Source organism: Rhinatrema bivittatum, chromosome 13 (assembly GCF_901001135.1).
Source record: "Rhinatrema bivittatum chromosome 13, aRhiBiv1.1, whole genome shotgun sequence".
Classification (NCBI taxonomy): Eukaryota; Metazoa; Chordata; class Amphibia; order Gymnophiona; family Rhinatrematidae; genus Rhinatrema; species Rhinatrema bivittatum.
The window spans coordinates 29,054,750-29,072,150 of record NC_042627.1 but is presented as its reverse complement, the minus strand read 5'-3'; the positions used below and the strand labels follow the sequence as shown (position 1 = coordinate 29,072,150).

Sequence of the window (17,401 nt, the reverse complement as noted above, 5' to 3'; positions counted from 1 at the left end):
AACCAAATAAAAAGCCTAGAAGGGGGAAAAAAACACCTGATTGTCAAAGGATATAGGTATCGTGTGGGGCTCCTGGGAACAACATTGAGGATGTGCATTTCTACATCACATGCTACTTGCACAATGAGGGAATGGAAGAGCTTACGGTTGTGGTAGGACTCCCCCATATGACAGGGTGGGATGAGAGCTGCATAGGTGCAGTTTATTGCTCCCAGAACATGGGGAAACTGAGCTGTGGCATAGAAACCACTCTTCAGGGCCAATAATTCCTGCCTTTCAGGAGGGAATCTTGATGTAAGTACTAATGCAGCTATGTATGGCTCACAATATCTGGGGCAAACTCCTGGAAAAAGATGCTTGTGACATGCCCCCTGCAACACTGATACGATTATGGAGCGGACTGGGAGAGAACTCTATCCCTAACTCTACCCTTCCTACCTCTTCCCCTCTCATCCCTGAGCCCTAACCTAACCCTAACTATCCCCATTTTTTTTTTTTTAAACTTACTGCTTTGTTGGAGCAGAAGCAACTTCCGTGCTCTGGACAGCTTCCGGTGCACTTCCCCAGGACAGCAGCTAATGGTACTGTCCCAGCCCACCCCGCCCTCCCCCCACCCAACCCTTCTGATGGCTCGGCACTTGTGCGCCGAATGGGGGGTTTACCATGCGTGGCCCGGCCTGTTGTAAAATGCACGTGAGGTCCGGCCATATGCATAACCCCCGAAATTTGCGCACTTGGGCCTTTGAAAATTTACTTGTAAGAGTGATGCAAGGCAGCACAAAGAGTATCATAAACATCCCATGGCACCATAAGAGGGGAAAAATTGTCAAATAGTGGCACAAACAACTCAAGGCACCATGAGAGGGGCACAGGGCACTAACAGTGACATGAACATACCAAAGGGGTCCCCAGTGGCTGGAGGGTTATGCAGTGTCACAATGTACACACATTACAGTGAAAACTTAGCCTCTATTGCCAGAAACAAAAGTGCCACTATGTATTGAATGTCTACTGTTGTGATGTGTCACTGTCACCTTTCTACAAACACACAACTAGCTATCACAGTGTGTACAACACACTGAAAACACAATCAGAAAATACTGTTCATAAAGAAACAGTAGTCTGACAATGAATGTGTGCTTTCAGTTCTACTGTATTACTCTAGCAATATAGACACAGCAAGTTAAGGTTAGGGCTCAGCATTCAACTTAGTAGCAGGGCACTGAAGCAACAAGCACACATTCTTTTTAATAAACTATCACCATCTCTGAACTCAGATTAAAAGAAAAGAGCATCAGTCTGTATGTTCAGTCTCTGAAATCCCACACAAATGACTCAAAATGCCTCCTATTCCACCTTATATACTGCAAGTCTCAGGTTACAAAAAAAAAACAGGCAAGTTGGGATAGGTTGGTTGAAAAACTGTTGCAAGTGATTGGTCCTGCTCCTTCCCTCATACTCCACTGGCACCTGGCTGTTTAATTAAAAACAAAAAAATAACCAAAAAAAAACCCCACACACATACAGATATTGCTTCCCATATAAGCTTTAATGGGAAATGAAGCAAAACAAATGAAAAAATGTATTAGCAGGTTTATTTCATTTTGCTGTCCAATTAAACTAAATTGTGTTTCACTGCATTTTTCATCTTGTTTCAAAAACAGTCTGAATCCCTACTGATAATTTCTTATGCATTTCCAAGACAAGACTGGTGTAAATACCTTTGTAAAAGAAATGTATTCAGTTCTCCTGAGAAAAGCTGGGCTTCATGGTTGTGGGTAGGGGAGGTCAACATTGACAAATAAAACAAACTTTCAGATCCTCGGTCTATGAATATCTTTCTAATGAAAAACGTGTCAAGTTCTAAAGCTGGGTGAATCGAGCCTTGTGTCATTTACATAAAGTACACAAACATTCATAGGCTAAGTGAACTCTCGTTCCCTAGACTGGAAAAGATTACATTTCACCTTACATAGCACCCCTAGCTATCGTTAAATGATACATTTAAGTAATTAGAATGTCTAAGCTGATAATTTAAATTCAGAAGTACTCCTGCTCCAACTTTTACTGCATGCATAAAGCAAAATTCTATAACAGTGATCAAAATATTGTGCAACGTTTAGCAATTCAAAAGTGTGTGCCATGCACAGATGAGGTCCTTCTTAACTGCTATAGAATTTTGCTTTGTGTATGCAGTAAAAGTTAGAGCAGGAGTACTTTGAATGTGTGTTAAAAGTGTCTCCTGTTTTTTTGGGACTATCCAGTCCACTAATTTAAAAAAAACAAAAATCCTTGCACTCTTAGCATAGCTGATTACCCAACATTATCAACGACAAATTCTGTCACAGTAAAAGGCAAGTTCATTGTAGCCTTCTATATACAAATTCAATAACTATAAAAGTTGCGAAACTAGATACACAAAGATTTTATTTTTTTCAATGAACTACAAGATGACAATGTGCTTACTATTCTGTAATATTTGTTCATTTCTATAGCACCTTGACCCAATGCACTTCACCATACATTCTATATAAACAAGTTATCAAATTCTGTACTTTTGTAAGTGTATGTTAATAATGCAGTGTCAATGCAAGTGAGATGAGCTGCAAACAGGTTACAAAAGAGGCACATGACGTGCTTACTCAAACATGACTAATTTACTGAACTCCATGATCACTAAACACAGGGAACAGGTTGCAAAACTTTTTTCACGTCACATGCAACAGTACATGACCGTGTTGCTATGCAATGTTATAACACAATGCTGATATACATTATGCACTAAACCCTCTTCAGAAAAATAGCAGACAAAAAAAAAAGTAAATGCTATTGTAGCAATAAATGAATTAAAACTGTCCTCTTGCAATCCCCTCCTCGAAGGAATCTTGTTGCCTTTAGTGATCACGTTGAAAGTTAAATTCTTCCAGTGAGTCTTTTGGAGGTCCTGATTTTGGCTTGGTGACAATGTTTTGCTCGGCATGAGCATCAGCTCTACAGCCCCATCTCCAACCTTCTGTCTCAGAAAGTTGTTTTGAGTATAATTGTTTCTTTCTTTGCTTTGTGCTCTTTCGGTGGACTGGTGCTCCTGCAAGCATCACCATGTATTTGGTGGTACTCTTGTGCATCAAAATGTGCCACCCAATCCACATTTCTGTATGCTTCCACTGGTTTTCCAATTCACTAGTACTTGATGCTGATCTCCCTGGAGGCCTCAACATAGTGCAGCACTCTTTGCAGCATCCCAGTACTTTTGCATGAAGCTCATGCAGTATTGTGGCAATCAAATGATTGCAACAGGGATGTCTGGTCCTCTCTGATAAATATAACAGTTTACCAATAAGTTGACAAAAGTGGGATTTCAGATAGTTGTCCTCACCTCCATTATCATGCAGGATGGAGAAATTTGTTCTTACATAATTTTCTTTCCTTGACAAGTGGGGTATGCCCAGCAACCAGCAGATGGAAAAATACTAACAGGTGTACACTGATGTCATCCCTTAAATGCTCCTGTGCCCACCTCAGCCTGTCTTTAACAAGCTAAAAACGCTTTCACCAAATTCTCCTACCCACCCCCACAACCAGGAGGCTCCCAAGGAGTTAAAAACAGCAGAAGAATAAAAATGTATACAAATTCTGGAAAAAAAAAATTATATATACCTGATAATTTCCTTTTTGCTAGTCCTGACAGACTAGTCCCTTCCTGTTCTGCAAATGGCATTTTTCAGTGTAGAATATATAGATGAAAGTAACCCATGGTGGTAAGTATGTATGTATATCCATATCTCTCTATCCATCCATGGGCCAATTTTGTAACCACAATGGAAGCCATACTCCTAGCAGAAGTGTGAACCAAATCAAAGGAGGCATAAGCCAAAAACACTGTTCCAAGTTCTATTTGATACACCTCTTCTAAGACTGAGGTACCACTATCCAAGGCACTCTCCCATACATGCTGCAAACACACAAAACTTCCTTAGCCATAATACAGCTGCAAGCAGCCACTTAAAGCAACATACTGGAAGTCTCAAATGCTTGTTTCAGCATTAATTCTATCTTCCTATCTTGTGCATCTTTAAGTGCAGTGCCCCCTTCTACAAGGATGGCAGCCTGCTTGGTAACTCCACAAACCAGCACATCCGTCTTTATCAAAGGGTACAATTTCACCAAGGAGCACTCGACTTTAAAATTGGCTTCTGGAGATACTCATTCCAGATCAATGAGATCCTGGACCACTTTATACAGAGGAAATGATTTAGAAAGCTTAGAAAGCTTCCGAATACTAATCATAATGGGAGCCTAAATTGAACTGGGACCTTCTTTTCCTTTGTTCTCCACAATATCCCACACACGCAAGGAATGAGAAAGCTATAGACAAAATATTCTTCCTTATGGAAGATGCACCTTGGAAGAACCAGCCTCTCCTTCAGGATATTTCCCTTCATCCAAATCTCCACTGCCCCCCTCTCTCCGAACCTTAAGTCCATTCAAGGGAACCCTCAGATCTGGGTGATTTCTCATCCTCTTCCACCAAGCCTCTAGGAGGTTAACGCAATGACTAGCACGGACCCTGGGGCCAAACCTAGCCCCATACAAAACGCTTGTTGTAGAAATTTTAAAAGATTCCTTACACACCAAATCCCAGGCAGCTGATGAAACATCAAAGTCTGAGGAGGAAGGTGCTGCAACTTTAAAAGAAATTTACAGCAGTTTCCTGCACCACAGAACTGACGAGGCTCCATGTTCTTGTCTCACTACCACACTTCCAAGATGGCTATTGTTCCCACTGCGGCAGCCAAACTGCTGGTAGGAACAGTTAAAATAGTTGACCTTGCTAATGCAGTCCTTTCCCAAAGCAGCTGAATCACTATGCTGCTCAGCTTTTCTCTACAAACATGATACAGATTAGCTGACACTCCATGGGGTTGGCCAGATCTGTCTGGGTAAGGAGGAAGCTGGGTTGCATTTCCAGTTCTGTCATAGCTTCATTTGCATACTCAAGTCCAAATGTTGCAGGAGGCGGTAGAATCAGGCGTCCTTCACTGAGATTATGCTACTATTTTTTTGTAGATTTTCAGCCTTCCCATCACTTATTTAAGGATTTTTTATATACCGCGGCACGTTAAAAAAACATCACCTCGGTTTACAATGAACAATAATTCAGCAACAAGCTTTACAATCAAATGAATTTAGAATGGAACGTAACAGATATAAATTAAAACCAGTAAACAAATTAAAATCATATAATACAATGGAGACGTACTTAACAGGTGAAGGCTATATAACGATACAATTATATATAATTTGGGGAATATATAACAGGAGATGTATATAACTTGGGAGTCTGTATTTTAGGATAGATCCATGGATCAGAAATAGTCTTTACAAAAGTAAAAGTAGTGCAAACATTTAGATCAATGAATGTAGATTGAGTTATTGTTTAATGCCTGCTTGGAGAGTGAACGATAATTGTATGTGTAACATATTTAGCAGTTTCTGAAGGGGAGATGTTCATTGGTGGTTCATTTGTGGATATCATTTCAGACCACTTGGTGGTCTGAAATGATATCTTTATGAAGAACAGATGCCCTTACCTCTCTGCCTTGGCAAGTGCACAGTTTTCAAATACATAAGTCACAAGATTGAGTCATGAATACCTGATACCATTTCAATTACTCAATACAACTTTTCCAACACCATAACACAGCTGTGTCAATTTGATTATTCACCTAAACAACACACGACACACCCAACAAAAAAAATCGTAAAATGGGCAAAGGTGAAATGATTAAACACGTATCATTAAGGGCCAGAAGCACTAAAGGGTTTTTCCCCAAGGACAAAATAGGGAAACCCCTTTTAAGATATCTGGCCATAAATATGTTTCTGTTTAACGTGTCAATGCTCAGCAGGAAGTAGGAAATACAGAAATCTGTAGCATTCATGATTAAAACCGTGCTTAGGGACAAAGAACAACATTTAGACATCACAAAATGTCATTGTCTAAATGTTACAAAGAATCAAGTTGTAACAATTTTTACAAAAGAGAAGCTCAGTACTACCATCTCTGATCAACTGTCCTGAAGTCTACTAACATTTAACAGAACAATGTGACTATGAATGTGTGTGTCTGTGTGAATCCAATCTGTATAATTCATAACAGTGGAAGTAATTCACTTTTCTACTATACTATTGAATAGTGCTTTATATGCCTTTTACACAGCAGATTTTATATGGATATGTATGTAAAACATACAAAATGCAAAACTAATACATTTGCAAGTCAAATAAATGCTGTATAGGTAAAGCTTTAAATTAAACCTAAACAAATGTTTACTTATAAAAATGTGTGCTATATACTCTTTATACCTGAACTGTTAATAATACTGAAAGTCTTGCTCTCCAATTGAACAAGCTCATACAACATGTCATAATGCCTCTGTATCGCTCCATGGTGAGACCGCACCTTGCATACTGTGCACAATTCTGGTCGCCGCATCTCTAAAGAGATATAATTGTGATGGAGAAGGTACAGAGAAGGGCTACCAAAATGATAAGGGGAATGGAACAGCTCCCCTATGAGAAAAGACTAAAGAGGTTAGGACTTTTCAGCTTGGAGAAGAGACGACTGAGGGGGGATATGATAGAGATGTTTAAAATCATGAGAGGTCTAGAACAGGTAGATGTGAATCGTTTATTTAGTCTTTCAGATAATAGAAAGACTAGGGGGCACTCCATGAAGTTAGCATGAGGCACATTTAAAACTAATCGGAGAAAGTTCTTTTTCACTCAACGCATAATTGAACTCTGGACTTTGTTGCCAGGGGATGTGGTTAGTGCAGTTAGTATAGCTGTGTTTAAAAAAGGATTGGATAAGTTCTTGGAGGAGAAGTCCATTACCTGCTATTAATTAAGTTGACTTAGATAATAAACCACCGCTATTACTAGCAACGGTAACATGGAATAGACAGTTTTTGGGTACTTGCCAGGTTCTTATGGCCTGGATTGGCCACTGTTGGAAACAGGATGCTCTGCTTGATGGACCCTTGGTCTGACCCAGTATGGTATGTTCTTATGTTCTAATATCAACTATATGCAGCACTCCTGCTCCTCCACCAGGCAGTTTACAAACCACAGGTAGAGGATTGGTCCAGGGATCAAAATGGGATCTGTGCTATTACATAGCAATTTCCTCCCAACAGCCCCAGTTAATCTTTAATTTAATTATATTCTACCTTTTGTGACATTTCAAAGTGGATTACATTCAGGTACGGTAGGTATTTCCCTATCCCCAGAGGGCTTACAATCTAAAGGGCGGAGGAAAATCTTGGCTCTAATAAAAATGTACGGTGGTTTTATGGTGCACATTTTTAATGCTAAGATAAAAAAAAAAATTTTACTCCCGATACAGTAAGCTAATGATATGCTAACATATCAGGAATTAAACATGTAAAAATTATAAAATGTGTATTCAGCACAGATCGAAAGCACATTTTAGCTAAGGAAAGGAGTGGAAGCATACTTGATAGGCTATTCAGGGAAGCAGCGGCAGCCACCACCACTTACCCTGGACAAATAATCATTTACCTGTCTATCTGGCAGTGGGAAACAGCTGCTAGACAGACACAAATCTGTACTTATGTGGCTATCCATCCAGGGTGAACCGTGCCTAATAAGCATATAAGAACTGATTTATGCATCTATCTAGAGGCTTTTTTCCGCTGCCAGACAGATAAATCAGTATTTATCCAGGTAAGTGGCGACAGCAACTGCAGGCACTTTCCACTTACCCAGAGTGTTCAGCTTTTTTTTATAATTTTTTTTTTTTAGCTAATTTCTTTATAGCAATGGAAACTTACCTCCAGCTCTGATCAGGGGTGAAGTTTCCAGCACTAAAGAAGGCATGCTGGCCAGATGCAGTCTCTCTACATCAAGGGGTAAGGCTTAATGCCCTCATTTGTATGGAAATTCTATGCGAGGGCGCTAAGCAGTTCCCCAGTTTGGAAACACACGTTTTCTGCATGCAAAACTCCTTGCTGCATTGGTAGTTAAGTTTTGCCCGCAGACAATGTGCATTTAAATGAGCGCAGAAAGGTGTGTTTGGCTGAACTAAACTTTCTCCACTGGCCTATAAGTTCGTATCCGAGGCAAACAAGGATCAAGTATCTTACCCAAGATCAAAAGTGTTACATTCAGCGGCTCATGGGAGGGCCCCTCAAGTTGCCTCACTCACCCCCAACATTGCTAGACCAGTCCCATGGTCAGCACCCAGCCTCCTGCTACAACCACCACTCAACGCAGCCCAAGACGCAACTATGCGCTGCTCCTACCACTGTCCCTTAGGCATGTGCATCATATAGGCCCCATGATGGGAAACACTGAGTAGCAACCTCCAATGACAGCCTCATAGTACTACATCGCCTCAGCAATGGGTTTGCTATCTTAGCAGTGCATGTTGCCTTTGAGCTCCTGGTTCCTGTGTCTCTCATTCTTGATTCTTCATCCTGCCTTGCCTTGAATAGCTTGTCTCATCCAGTGGCTTCCGTGTGTGCTCATCCAACCCTTGGCCTGACTTCTGGATCTGAGCACTTGCCTGGATCTGTCTACGACTGCCTGCTGCCTGCCCCAACCTGTCTCAGACTCCATTAGTCTGCTGTCTTCGCAGACCCCGGAGTGTCTTTGGACTCTTGCTCTAGCCACCAACCTAGGGACCCAACTAAGACCTGTCAACTGTCAAAACCGAAGGGCTCAACAAGTGGGGAAGGTAGCTGGTATAGATGAAGCTCCAGTCTATCCCACTACAGGGCATGTTTGCCAGCTGCTGGTGTAGGCCTCATAGGTTTGCCTACAAGGCTGCATCAACTATGTCGCAACACAAAGGGCTCACACCCACCCACCCTTCACAAGGAGTGTCAACAAAATTTGAGTTGTGGCTTCCCTAGTTCACAACCTGCTACTTTAACCACTAGGATAGTCCTCCACTCTGTCACATAATACAGCATTGAAAAATGATCACACAACCCTCTTCTTCTAGCAGTTTGTTTATAAAACTACAAGGGAGTAACAGAAATCTATGCATTTCAAATAATATTTTTTTATTTAAGTATTTTTATTAAAAGCCTCATTTGAAAACAAACTGCGAAACAGATAAAGGAAACAAAATAGTTTAAAATCATTCTTATATGTTGCAGAAGACTGGAAGAATTCCCCACCTATATTATCAGCAGGCAGAACCTAAATACAACAAGGGTGGATTTGTTCAAGTCCTGATGATTGGCAGACTCATTTTCATGCCAATACAACATGAAAAACAGCAGAGTGCAGAAAGTTTCTTTGAACACAAACATACATGGAATTCAACTATTACAAGATCCAATGACTTACAATATTCCTCTAGATGACTTTATCCCTACACCTTTCACTCTGTTGATTTTCAAAGCTCTATCATAAGATATGAAATTAAAAGGGCTCTAGTACAGCACTGAAATTATCAGCTTTCCTGCAATTAAACTCCAATTCCCCCCTTCTTAGATTCTTAGATCTCCTTTATTTTCTCCAAGTACATTTTATAGTCTTTGGAATGAAGGGAGAACATTTTATTGAGTCATCAATTCATTTTTCACCATGTCCTTCCTTGAGGCAATACTTCAGTTTCTATGCCATATTCATATTACTATTTGAATCTTTATTGATGGAATTAAATGAGAAGCTTATAAAAATAAACCTATTTTTCTTAACATCCACTAAAGAAAATTAGGTACCAAACAGATACTTTTATGATTTTGTTTTTGCTGCCTAAACTATTACAGCTGTACTGAACAATTGTGCTAAACTACAAACACAGATCCATAATAATGTGGATAATCAATACTGAAAGGGATAATAAAACTGGAATATGTTAGGCTTGTACCAACTAGTCACTATTTTCATTGGCTAATAATACATCTATTAGAAACAGCTGCAAATACATTATGCAATAGACTTCGTACATGTGTGACAAACTGTGTGATGCAGCTAGATATATATATATATATATATATATATATATATATATATATAATAGTTAGAATATTTGAACAGTATATATACCTCACAGGTATGATGTTAACTTTAACTTACCAAAATGTGCTCCCTGCTACTATGGTAATAGATCATGCTGTGAACATTCCAATAGACACTAAGGGAATCAAGCCGCACAAGCTGTAAAAGATAGAGAAAAAAGCTTATTAAATAACCTTCAATTACTGTTTCCTCACCAAAAGTCTAGAGTGTGGCAACTGATTCCTCTTCAAGAAAGTGGATATGAGGAGGAGGCTGGGAACTACAGGCAGGTTAGTCAGATTTCAGTAGTGAGTAAACTGATGGAACACGCTGCTAGAACAGAAGATAGTGCAGTTTCTGGAATCTAGTGGATTATAGGATCTAGGGCAGCATTGTTTCACCAGAGATCAGTCTTGTCAGATGAATCTAATCAATGTCTTTTCCTGGGTGACCAGAGAATTAAATCAGGGAAGTGCACTAGACTATAGCATGCTTAGATGTCAGCAAAGCCTCTGACATGGTTCCACATAGGTGATTAATAAACTGAGTACCCTAAGTATGTCCCCTTAAAGTGACTGGTAAGCCATTGCAAGAACCTATGTGCTAAAACTAGTTTTTTAATGCACACAATTTTTTTTCAACTGTCAATGCAGAAGGCTAATGCTATGCTAGTGCATCAGGAATTAACAAAAAAAATAAATGAATAGACTGAAAAACTGCACTGTGGGATAGGGTGGTTTAGAATGAGTTATTAAATGATTTGAGAAGGGAAGAACTGAGGTTGAAAAGTCCTGAGACAGTTAGAAACAAGGACTCTGTGTAGTGGAGCAGATTTGGAGATTGAGGTGGTTAATGCAAGGAGTTTTGACGCAGAGGGCTCAAACATAAAGTCTACCCAAAAAGAGGGAAAGGTAAAATGGTTCAAGGAGAAAGAAAACTTTTGGGGTTGCCAAGAGACCAAATGGGAACACTTTGTAATGCTAGCAAATATCAGTCACTATGAACCTGAGGAATTTTCAATGGGTGTGGTGACTGGGAATGTGCACATAAGTGTCCAAGATCCAGAGCGCATATTCAATCTCTAGGCAGAAATGTACAGAATTGCCTCAAAGGAATTCATTTTGAACCTTTCATGGACCAACAATCTTTTCAGCTTTCATAAATCCAGAATAAGCCTCAATCTACCTGACTTCTTGGGGATAGGAAAGTACTACAAGTAGAAAACAGCCATAACTAAGTCAAGAAAGCACAAAACTCTTCTGCTGAAAGAGAAAGAGGATACTTCAGCTGCAGCTGAGCAGACAGAGGAATCAGAATTGATGACTAATCTGCATTGGGTCAGAGGAAGACGAGAGAAGCACCAGCCATATCCAAACGCCACAATCTTCAGAATCCATTTGTCCTTGGAAATGTGGATCTATACCGGAAGGAGAAGATAGGGAGATGGTTATCTAGGTAGTCAAAAATTGATCCCAGGCTTAGGCTGCAACTGCTGCTGGGACTTCAGCTGATGACTCTCCCTCTGCTGATCTCTAGCAGGCAGCTGTTATGGCAGTATAGCAGCAGTATGACCATGTCGAAAACTATGGAAAATGCATCTCTGCTAAAATGGCCGCTTTTGGAAGTATTGGCACCTGGAAGGAACCAGCTGGTCCCTTGCCACTGCAGTCAAGGATTTCAGAGTGGATTGATGCTGTTTGAACAGAGCCACCATCTCCTGCACTTTGTCCCCAAATTTTCTCCTGTGCAAGGCACACCTGCCAGGCGGTTGTGTACATCTTTGCGGAAGCCAAAGGCCTCATAGGCGAGCCATATAAGATGCTTCGCACACTCTTCTGCATCTTCTAGAACATAGCAAAAGTCAGCATGACTTGCATCTGCTGATATAGTCATAGGCTTCAGTTTTGGACACATTCATGGAGATGCTGCACTATGAACACTGGTACACAGCAATTAGAGTGCTGAGCAAGGAACCCTGGAAAACTTTCTTTCTAAAACATAGTTAACAATTTGGGATCTTTTCTGGGAGATGTGTTCCAGTGGTCCCATATGCACTTAGCCCTCTTCAACAATAACTCCACCACAATTTGCATTTTAATGTAAGAATGTCGGTATATAAAAATTATAAATAAATAAATAAATAAATAAATAAATATACTGGTGTGCCAGCTGGACTACCCCAAACAAACCCAAGGAAGGCTTGAACTCCATTTCAAAACAATCTTTCAGGATACTGAAGACATGCAGTGAGGGTCTGCCATATCCTCATTTGCAGGTCCTTATGATGGCTATGAATTTGGATAAACCTGGAGTCTGCCATAGATTGAAGAAATCGCCAGAAGCCAAAAACATCCATTTGAGTTATGCTCCTTCCTTACAATGATAGACAAAGTCTTGTCTAACGTCTCCAGAAAGCAACAGTAGTTGAGGTCTTTCAGAGATGTACGCAGAGGTAATTCTAGTAAGGGATCTGCAGGAATCCCCATAGAACCCTCCTCACCTAACTACACTTAACCAGGACCCTATGACAAGGAAGATCTCTGAGATCTTTACTGGTCCGAGGGGGAAACAACCACTAGAAACTCAGAATGAACTGAATCCCCTTCTTGCCCTTTCAGTCTATGAAGGGACTCCCCTTTAGAAGGTGGATCCACCATCCCAGGAGAGGGATTCTCTCCTACTGCTGGCATTCCCAGAGGCAAGAAATGAACCTCTAGTGGACTCTTTAGGTCTCTACTGTGGGAGACAAACTCCTCCATTCTGGACAGGAGAGGCTCCACATTCTATCGCTGGTCTTCAAGGTTTAAAAGAAAAAAATGTTTTAACAGACAACTGGGCTCCCACTGATTGTGGAAATCTACACACTGGAGTTGGAGGAGATGCATCCTCTTCTGACACCCATAAAGGCACATCCTCAGAGGGCTCTCAATGTCAGCTTCACCAAAAGGGAAGTCAGATCCACAGTAGGTGCAGGTGATGAAGCCATAGGAATTAATCTGTAATAGACACCTGTGCTCACAAACCAAATTCTTAAAAAAAACAAAACAAAAAAAACCACAGACTATAATCTTCTTGGCCTTGGATTTTTCCATTTACTTTTCTGATGGTTTTTTTTTTATCCAGCTACATCATTGACATGTTCTATTTGTTATGTTATGTTACATTGTTTAACATGTGATTTTCTAAAGTCTGATTTCTTGTTTGCCAGTTTCTGGTTACCCTCCTTCCCTGTTCCTTGTAGTCCCATCCCCTGTCCGTTTGATGTATTTTCTACCTTCAGTTCGGATGTAAACCGGTATGATGTAACCACTAATACCGGTATAAAAAATAAATAAATATAAATGTTCCAAGTCTCCCTATACAATTTTGGTCTTGTTAAATGGCTTAGTTTTCTGTCTCTCACATCTTTACATCTTTTATTTCTTTTGCTGCTGCCTCTGCAGTCCCTTAACAGAGCTTTTCTGTTAAGAAAAAAAAACCAAAAGCCACAAGACTGAGGAGTTTCATGAAGCAGCATGCACATATGGGAACTTCTGTATATGCTCAGTAAGACTTTTACTGATCTCTGAGAGCTGGGTCCCTGTCCATCCATCAGATGACATCACCCACATGTTATGGGTGACTCATGCCTGTTTGTCAACTGAGAAATTTCTAAGTCAAGATAAAGCCATCTTCAGAACTTGGTATATAACAGGCTCCAGTACATGAGTGCTGTACTTAAAAGTAAAGTACCAGCAGCTCATCTTCGGCTACCCATATGTTGGGGAGGAGGAGAGAAGAAAGAGGTGAGATACTCATGATATGGGCAACAGGGGAGCATATAGAAATGAAAAGTTGGTAACAGCAAGAAATAAGACACTATATAGCTCAGGAATGATATGGAAAAAGAGGAATAGGATGTGGAAGACTAAGAACGAATGGAAGGATAGGAGAGAAGAAAATAAAGGGAAGGAGGAAGGGGACAGCAAAACTGTGAGATAAAACACAGGAAGATATGGGACGAGATGAGATGGCAATAAAGGAAACCGATGGAGAGAACAAGGGAGAGATGGAGCTCAAATCTCTTGTGGCAACACCACACTAGAAACAATTCATGAGGGGAAGATGGTACGAAGAGCACAAAATGGTGGAAGAATTACCCACTCCTGCCATTCTCTCCTGCAAAAGTTATGTGCACACGCACAAGCCCAGAGCAGCACGGATTTCTGAAGTCAGAGACCTAGTACAGCCATGCGGTGCTGGAGAGGTGAGGATCAGTTGCTAGCACTCTAGGGCTGGGAGCTGCCCCTACCTCCGTAAATATATGCACATAGCGATCCCATCATAATTTTGTGCATTCCACACTATTTCCATTTTTGTCTACAAACTGAACTCTGCTAATAACCATCTTCAGAGAACCCAACTGGCATGGACTTCCTACATGAATGTTCAGAATTAACTAAATGTATGTATAACCATAATCTTATCCAACATTATGACCTCTTCCTACCACTTAAGTAAAAAAAAAGACACAATGAGCCAAATGTTCTAAAAGCTCTCTCCTATTGTGTCTATTAGAAAAGTGTTTAATACATCTGGCCCAATGAATCAGGTACTAGCATAAACTTATTGTCTCTAGATATTCAAATACTGATTGTTTCTCTCTTCTGGAAGATAATCCAACTAGAAGGAAAGCCATAAAGAAAGTTGAGTTTGCTATCTCCTGTTCAATTGATAAAAAAATAATTGCTTTCACAAATAAATCAAGTTTGCTTAGCTTAAACAGGATTATTTGTAGACAGCAGGATGAATTAGTCATGATATGTGGATGATCAGATGGTGGTGAATGGACCCATCTCTCTGGCTCTGTAAAGTTTTACTACAGAAAATGTGTGTGAATTCCTGTGCATGCACTGCCTCATGAGCTCCTCAGATTGTAGAGCTTAGCTTTATACCTACCTAGGGAGAAAGGTAGGTATAAAGCATGGTTAATTCATCCTGCTGTTGACAGAGAACCCTGTTTATCATAAGCAAACTTGCTTTCTCTGTCAACAAGCAGGATTGAATTAGCCATGACATGTGGGGAGCCCCAAGCTAACGGTTATGTGTCAGAGCACTTACTGAAAAAGTAACGCAGACCCCCTTGTGGAAAGTGGACTACTATGTGCACAGGCCGCGCAAAACTGCTTGCCAAAGCTACTGTCACATCTGGAAAGATTGACTAGACATTAAAGGCTAATGAACATGAGAAATGATGACCAAGATGCAGCTTTGCAAATGTCGTCAATAGACACGGCATTAAGGTGAGCTACTGAGGTAGCCATGATTCTTACTTAAAGAACCTTGACAGTCTGATCTGGAGACCAGCCAGAGTATAGCAATATGCAATACAGACCAGTAGCCAGCTAGACAACGTGCACTTGGCAACAGTTATTCACAGTCTGATAGGATCATAAGATAGAGTTAAGAAAACCAAAAATGGAGAAATTACTTACCTGATAATTTTGTTTTCCTTAGTGTAGACAGATGGACTCAGGACCAATGGGTATAGTGTACTCCTGATAGCAGATGGGAGATTGAGTCAGATTTCAAAGCTGACATCAGCCTACATATACCCGTGCAGGAAGCTCTGCTCTTCAGTATTCTACTCGAAAAGCAATTGTGGATATATGGACAGGAAACAGAGAGTAGGATTAAATGGACAATTTTCTCAGTGGAAGGGAGTGGGCAGTGGAGTGCCTCAGGGATCTGTATTGGGACCCTTACTTTTCAATATATTTATAAATTATCCGGAAAGAAATACGATGAGTGAGGTAATCAAATTTGCAGATACAAAATTGTTCAGAGTAGTTAAATCACAAGCAGATTGTGATAAATTGCAGGAAGACCTTGTGAGACTGGAAAATTGGGCATCCAAATGGCAGATGAAATTTAATGTGGATAAGTACAAGGTGATGCCTGTAGGGAAAAATAACCCATGCTATAGCTACACAATGTTAGGTTCCATATTAGGTGCTACCACCCAAGAAAGATCTAGGCGTCATAGTGGATAACACATTGAAATCGTCGGTTCAGTGTGCTGTGGCAGTCAAAAAAGAAAACAGAATGTTGGGAATTAGAAAGGGAATGGTGAATAAAACGGAAAATGTCATAATGCCTCTATCACTCCATGGTGAGACCTCACCTTGAATACTGTGTACAATTCTGGTCGCTGCATCTCAAAAAAGATATAACTGCGATGGAGAAGGTACAGAGAAGGGCAACCAGAATGATAAGAGAAATGGAACAGCTCCCCTATGAGGAAAGACTAAAGAGGTTAGGACTTTTCAGCTTGGAGAAGAGACGGCTGAGGGGGGATATGATAGAGGTGTTTAAAATCATGAGAGGTCTAGAACGGGTAGATGTGAATCGGTTATTTAGTCTATTATCTGAAAGACTAGGGGGCACTCCATGAAGTTAGCAAGAGGCACATTTAAAACTAATCAGAGAAAGTTCTTCTTCACTCAACACACAAACTCTGGAATTTGTTGCTAGAGGACATGGTTAGTTGGGTTAGTATTGCTGTGTTTAAAAAAGGATTGGATAAGTTCTTGGAGGAGAAGTCCATTACCTGCTATTAATTAAATTAACTTAGAAAATAGCCACTGCTATTACTAGCAACGGTAACATGGAATAGACTTAGTTTTTGGGTACTTGCCAGGTTCTTATGGCCTGGATTGGCCACTGTTGGAAACAAGATGCTGGACTTGATGGACCCTTGGTCTGACCCAGTATGGCATGTTCTTATGATTGCTCTGATAGCTTGATTAACTTGGTTAACTTGATTGACTTGATTAATTAGGACTGGTTCAACTGATTTTCAATTGGAGACTGCCAGTGCACTCAACCGGATAACGCAGACACTCGGCAACTATGGGTGTCTTGAACTAGGGTAATACCTGATTTACCCGTGCTTGTCTTGCTCTCGGGATGTGTCACCCGAGGTTCCCGGATTCCGGGGCAGCCGTGGGCAGGTTGCCGAGTCCATCTGTCTACACTAAGGAAAATGAAATTATCAGGTAAGTAATTTCTCCATTTCCTAGCGTGCAGCCAGATGGACCTAGGACCAATGGGATGTACAAAAGCTACTCCCGAGCCGGGCAGGAGGCTACCCATGGCCCACTTAGTACTGCCCTTGCAAAAGTTGTGTCCTCCCGGGCCTAGACATCCAGGCGGTAGAACCTGGGGAAGGTATGTAATGGAGGACCACATCACCACCCGACAGATCTCGGCAGTCGACAGCATCTTGGTTTCCACCCAGGACACTGCCTGGGCCCTTGTAGAATGGGCCTTGACTTGCAGAGGCGGAGGCTTCCCTGCCTCTACGTAGGCCACCTTGATTACT

At 40.8% G+C, this 17,401-nt stretch overlaps 1 protein-coding gene across 3 annotated transcripts in view; it reads right to left on the bottom strand.

Annotated features, from left to right (window-relative positions):
• VPS13C (vacuolar protein sorting 13 homolog C) overlaps positions 1 to 17,401 on the bottom strand; it is a 483,673-nt gene that overhangs the window by 385,530 nt on the left and 80,742 nt on the right. For all 3 annotated transcript variants that reach the window (XM_029575527.1, XM_029575524.1, XM_029575525.1), the window contains exon 9: positions 10,117 to 10,197. In XM_029575527.1, the coding sequence (XP_029431387.1) occupies positions 10,117 to 10,197 (81 nt within the window). The remainder of the gene's footprint in view (positions 1 to 10,116; positions 10,198 to 17,401) is intronic.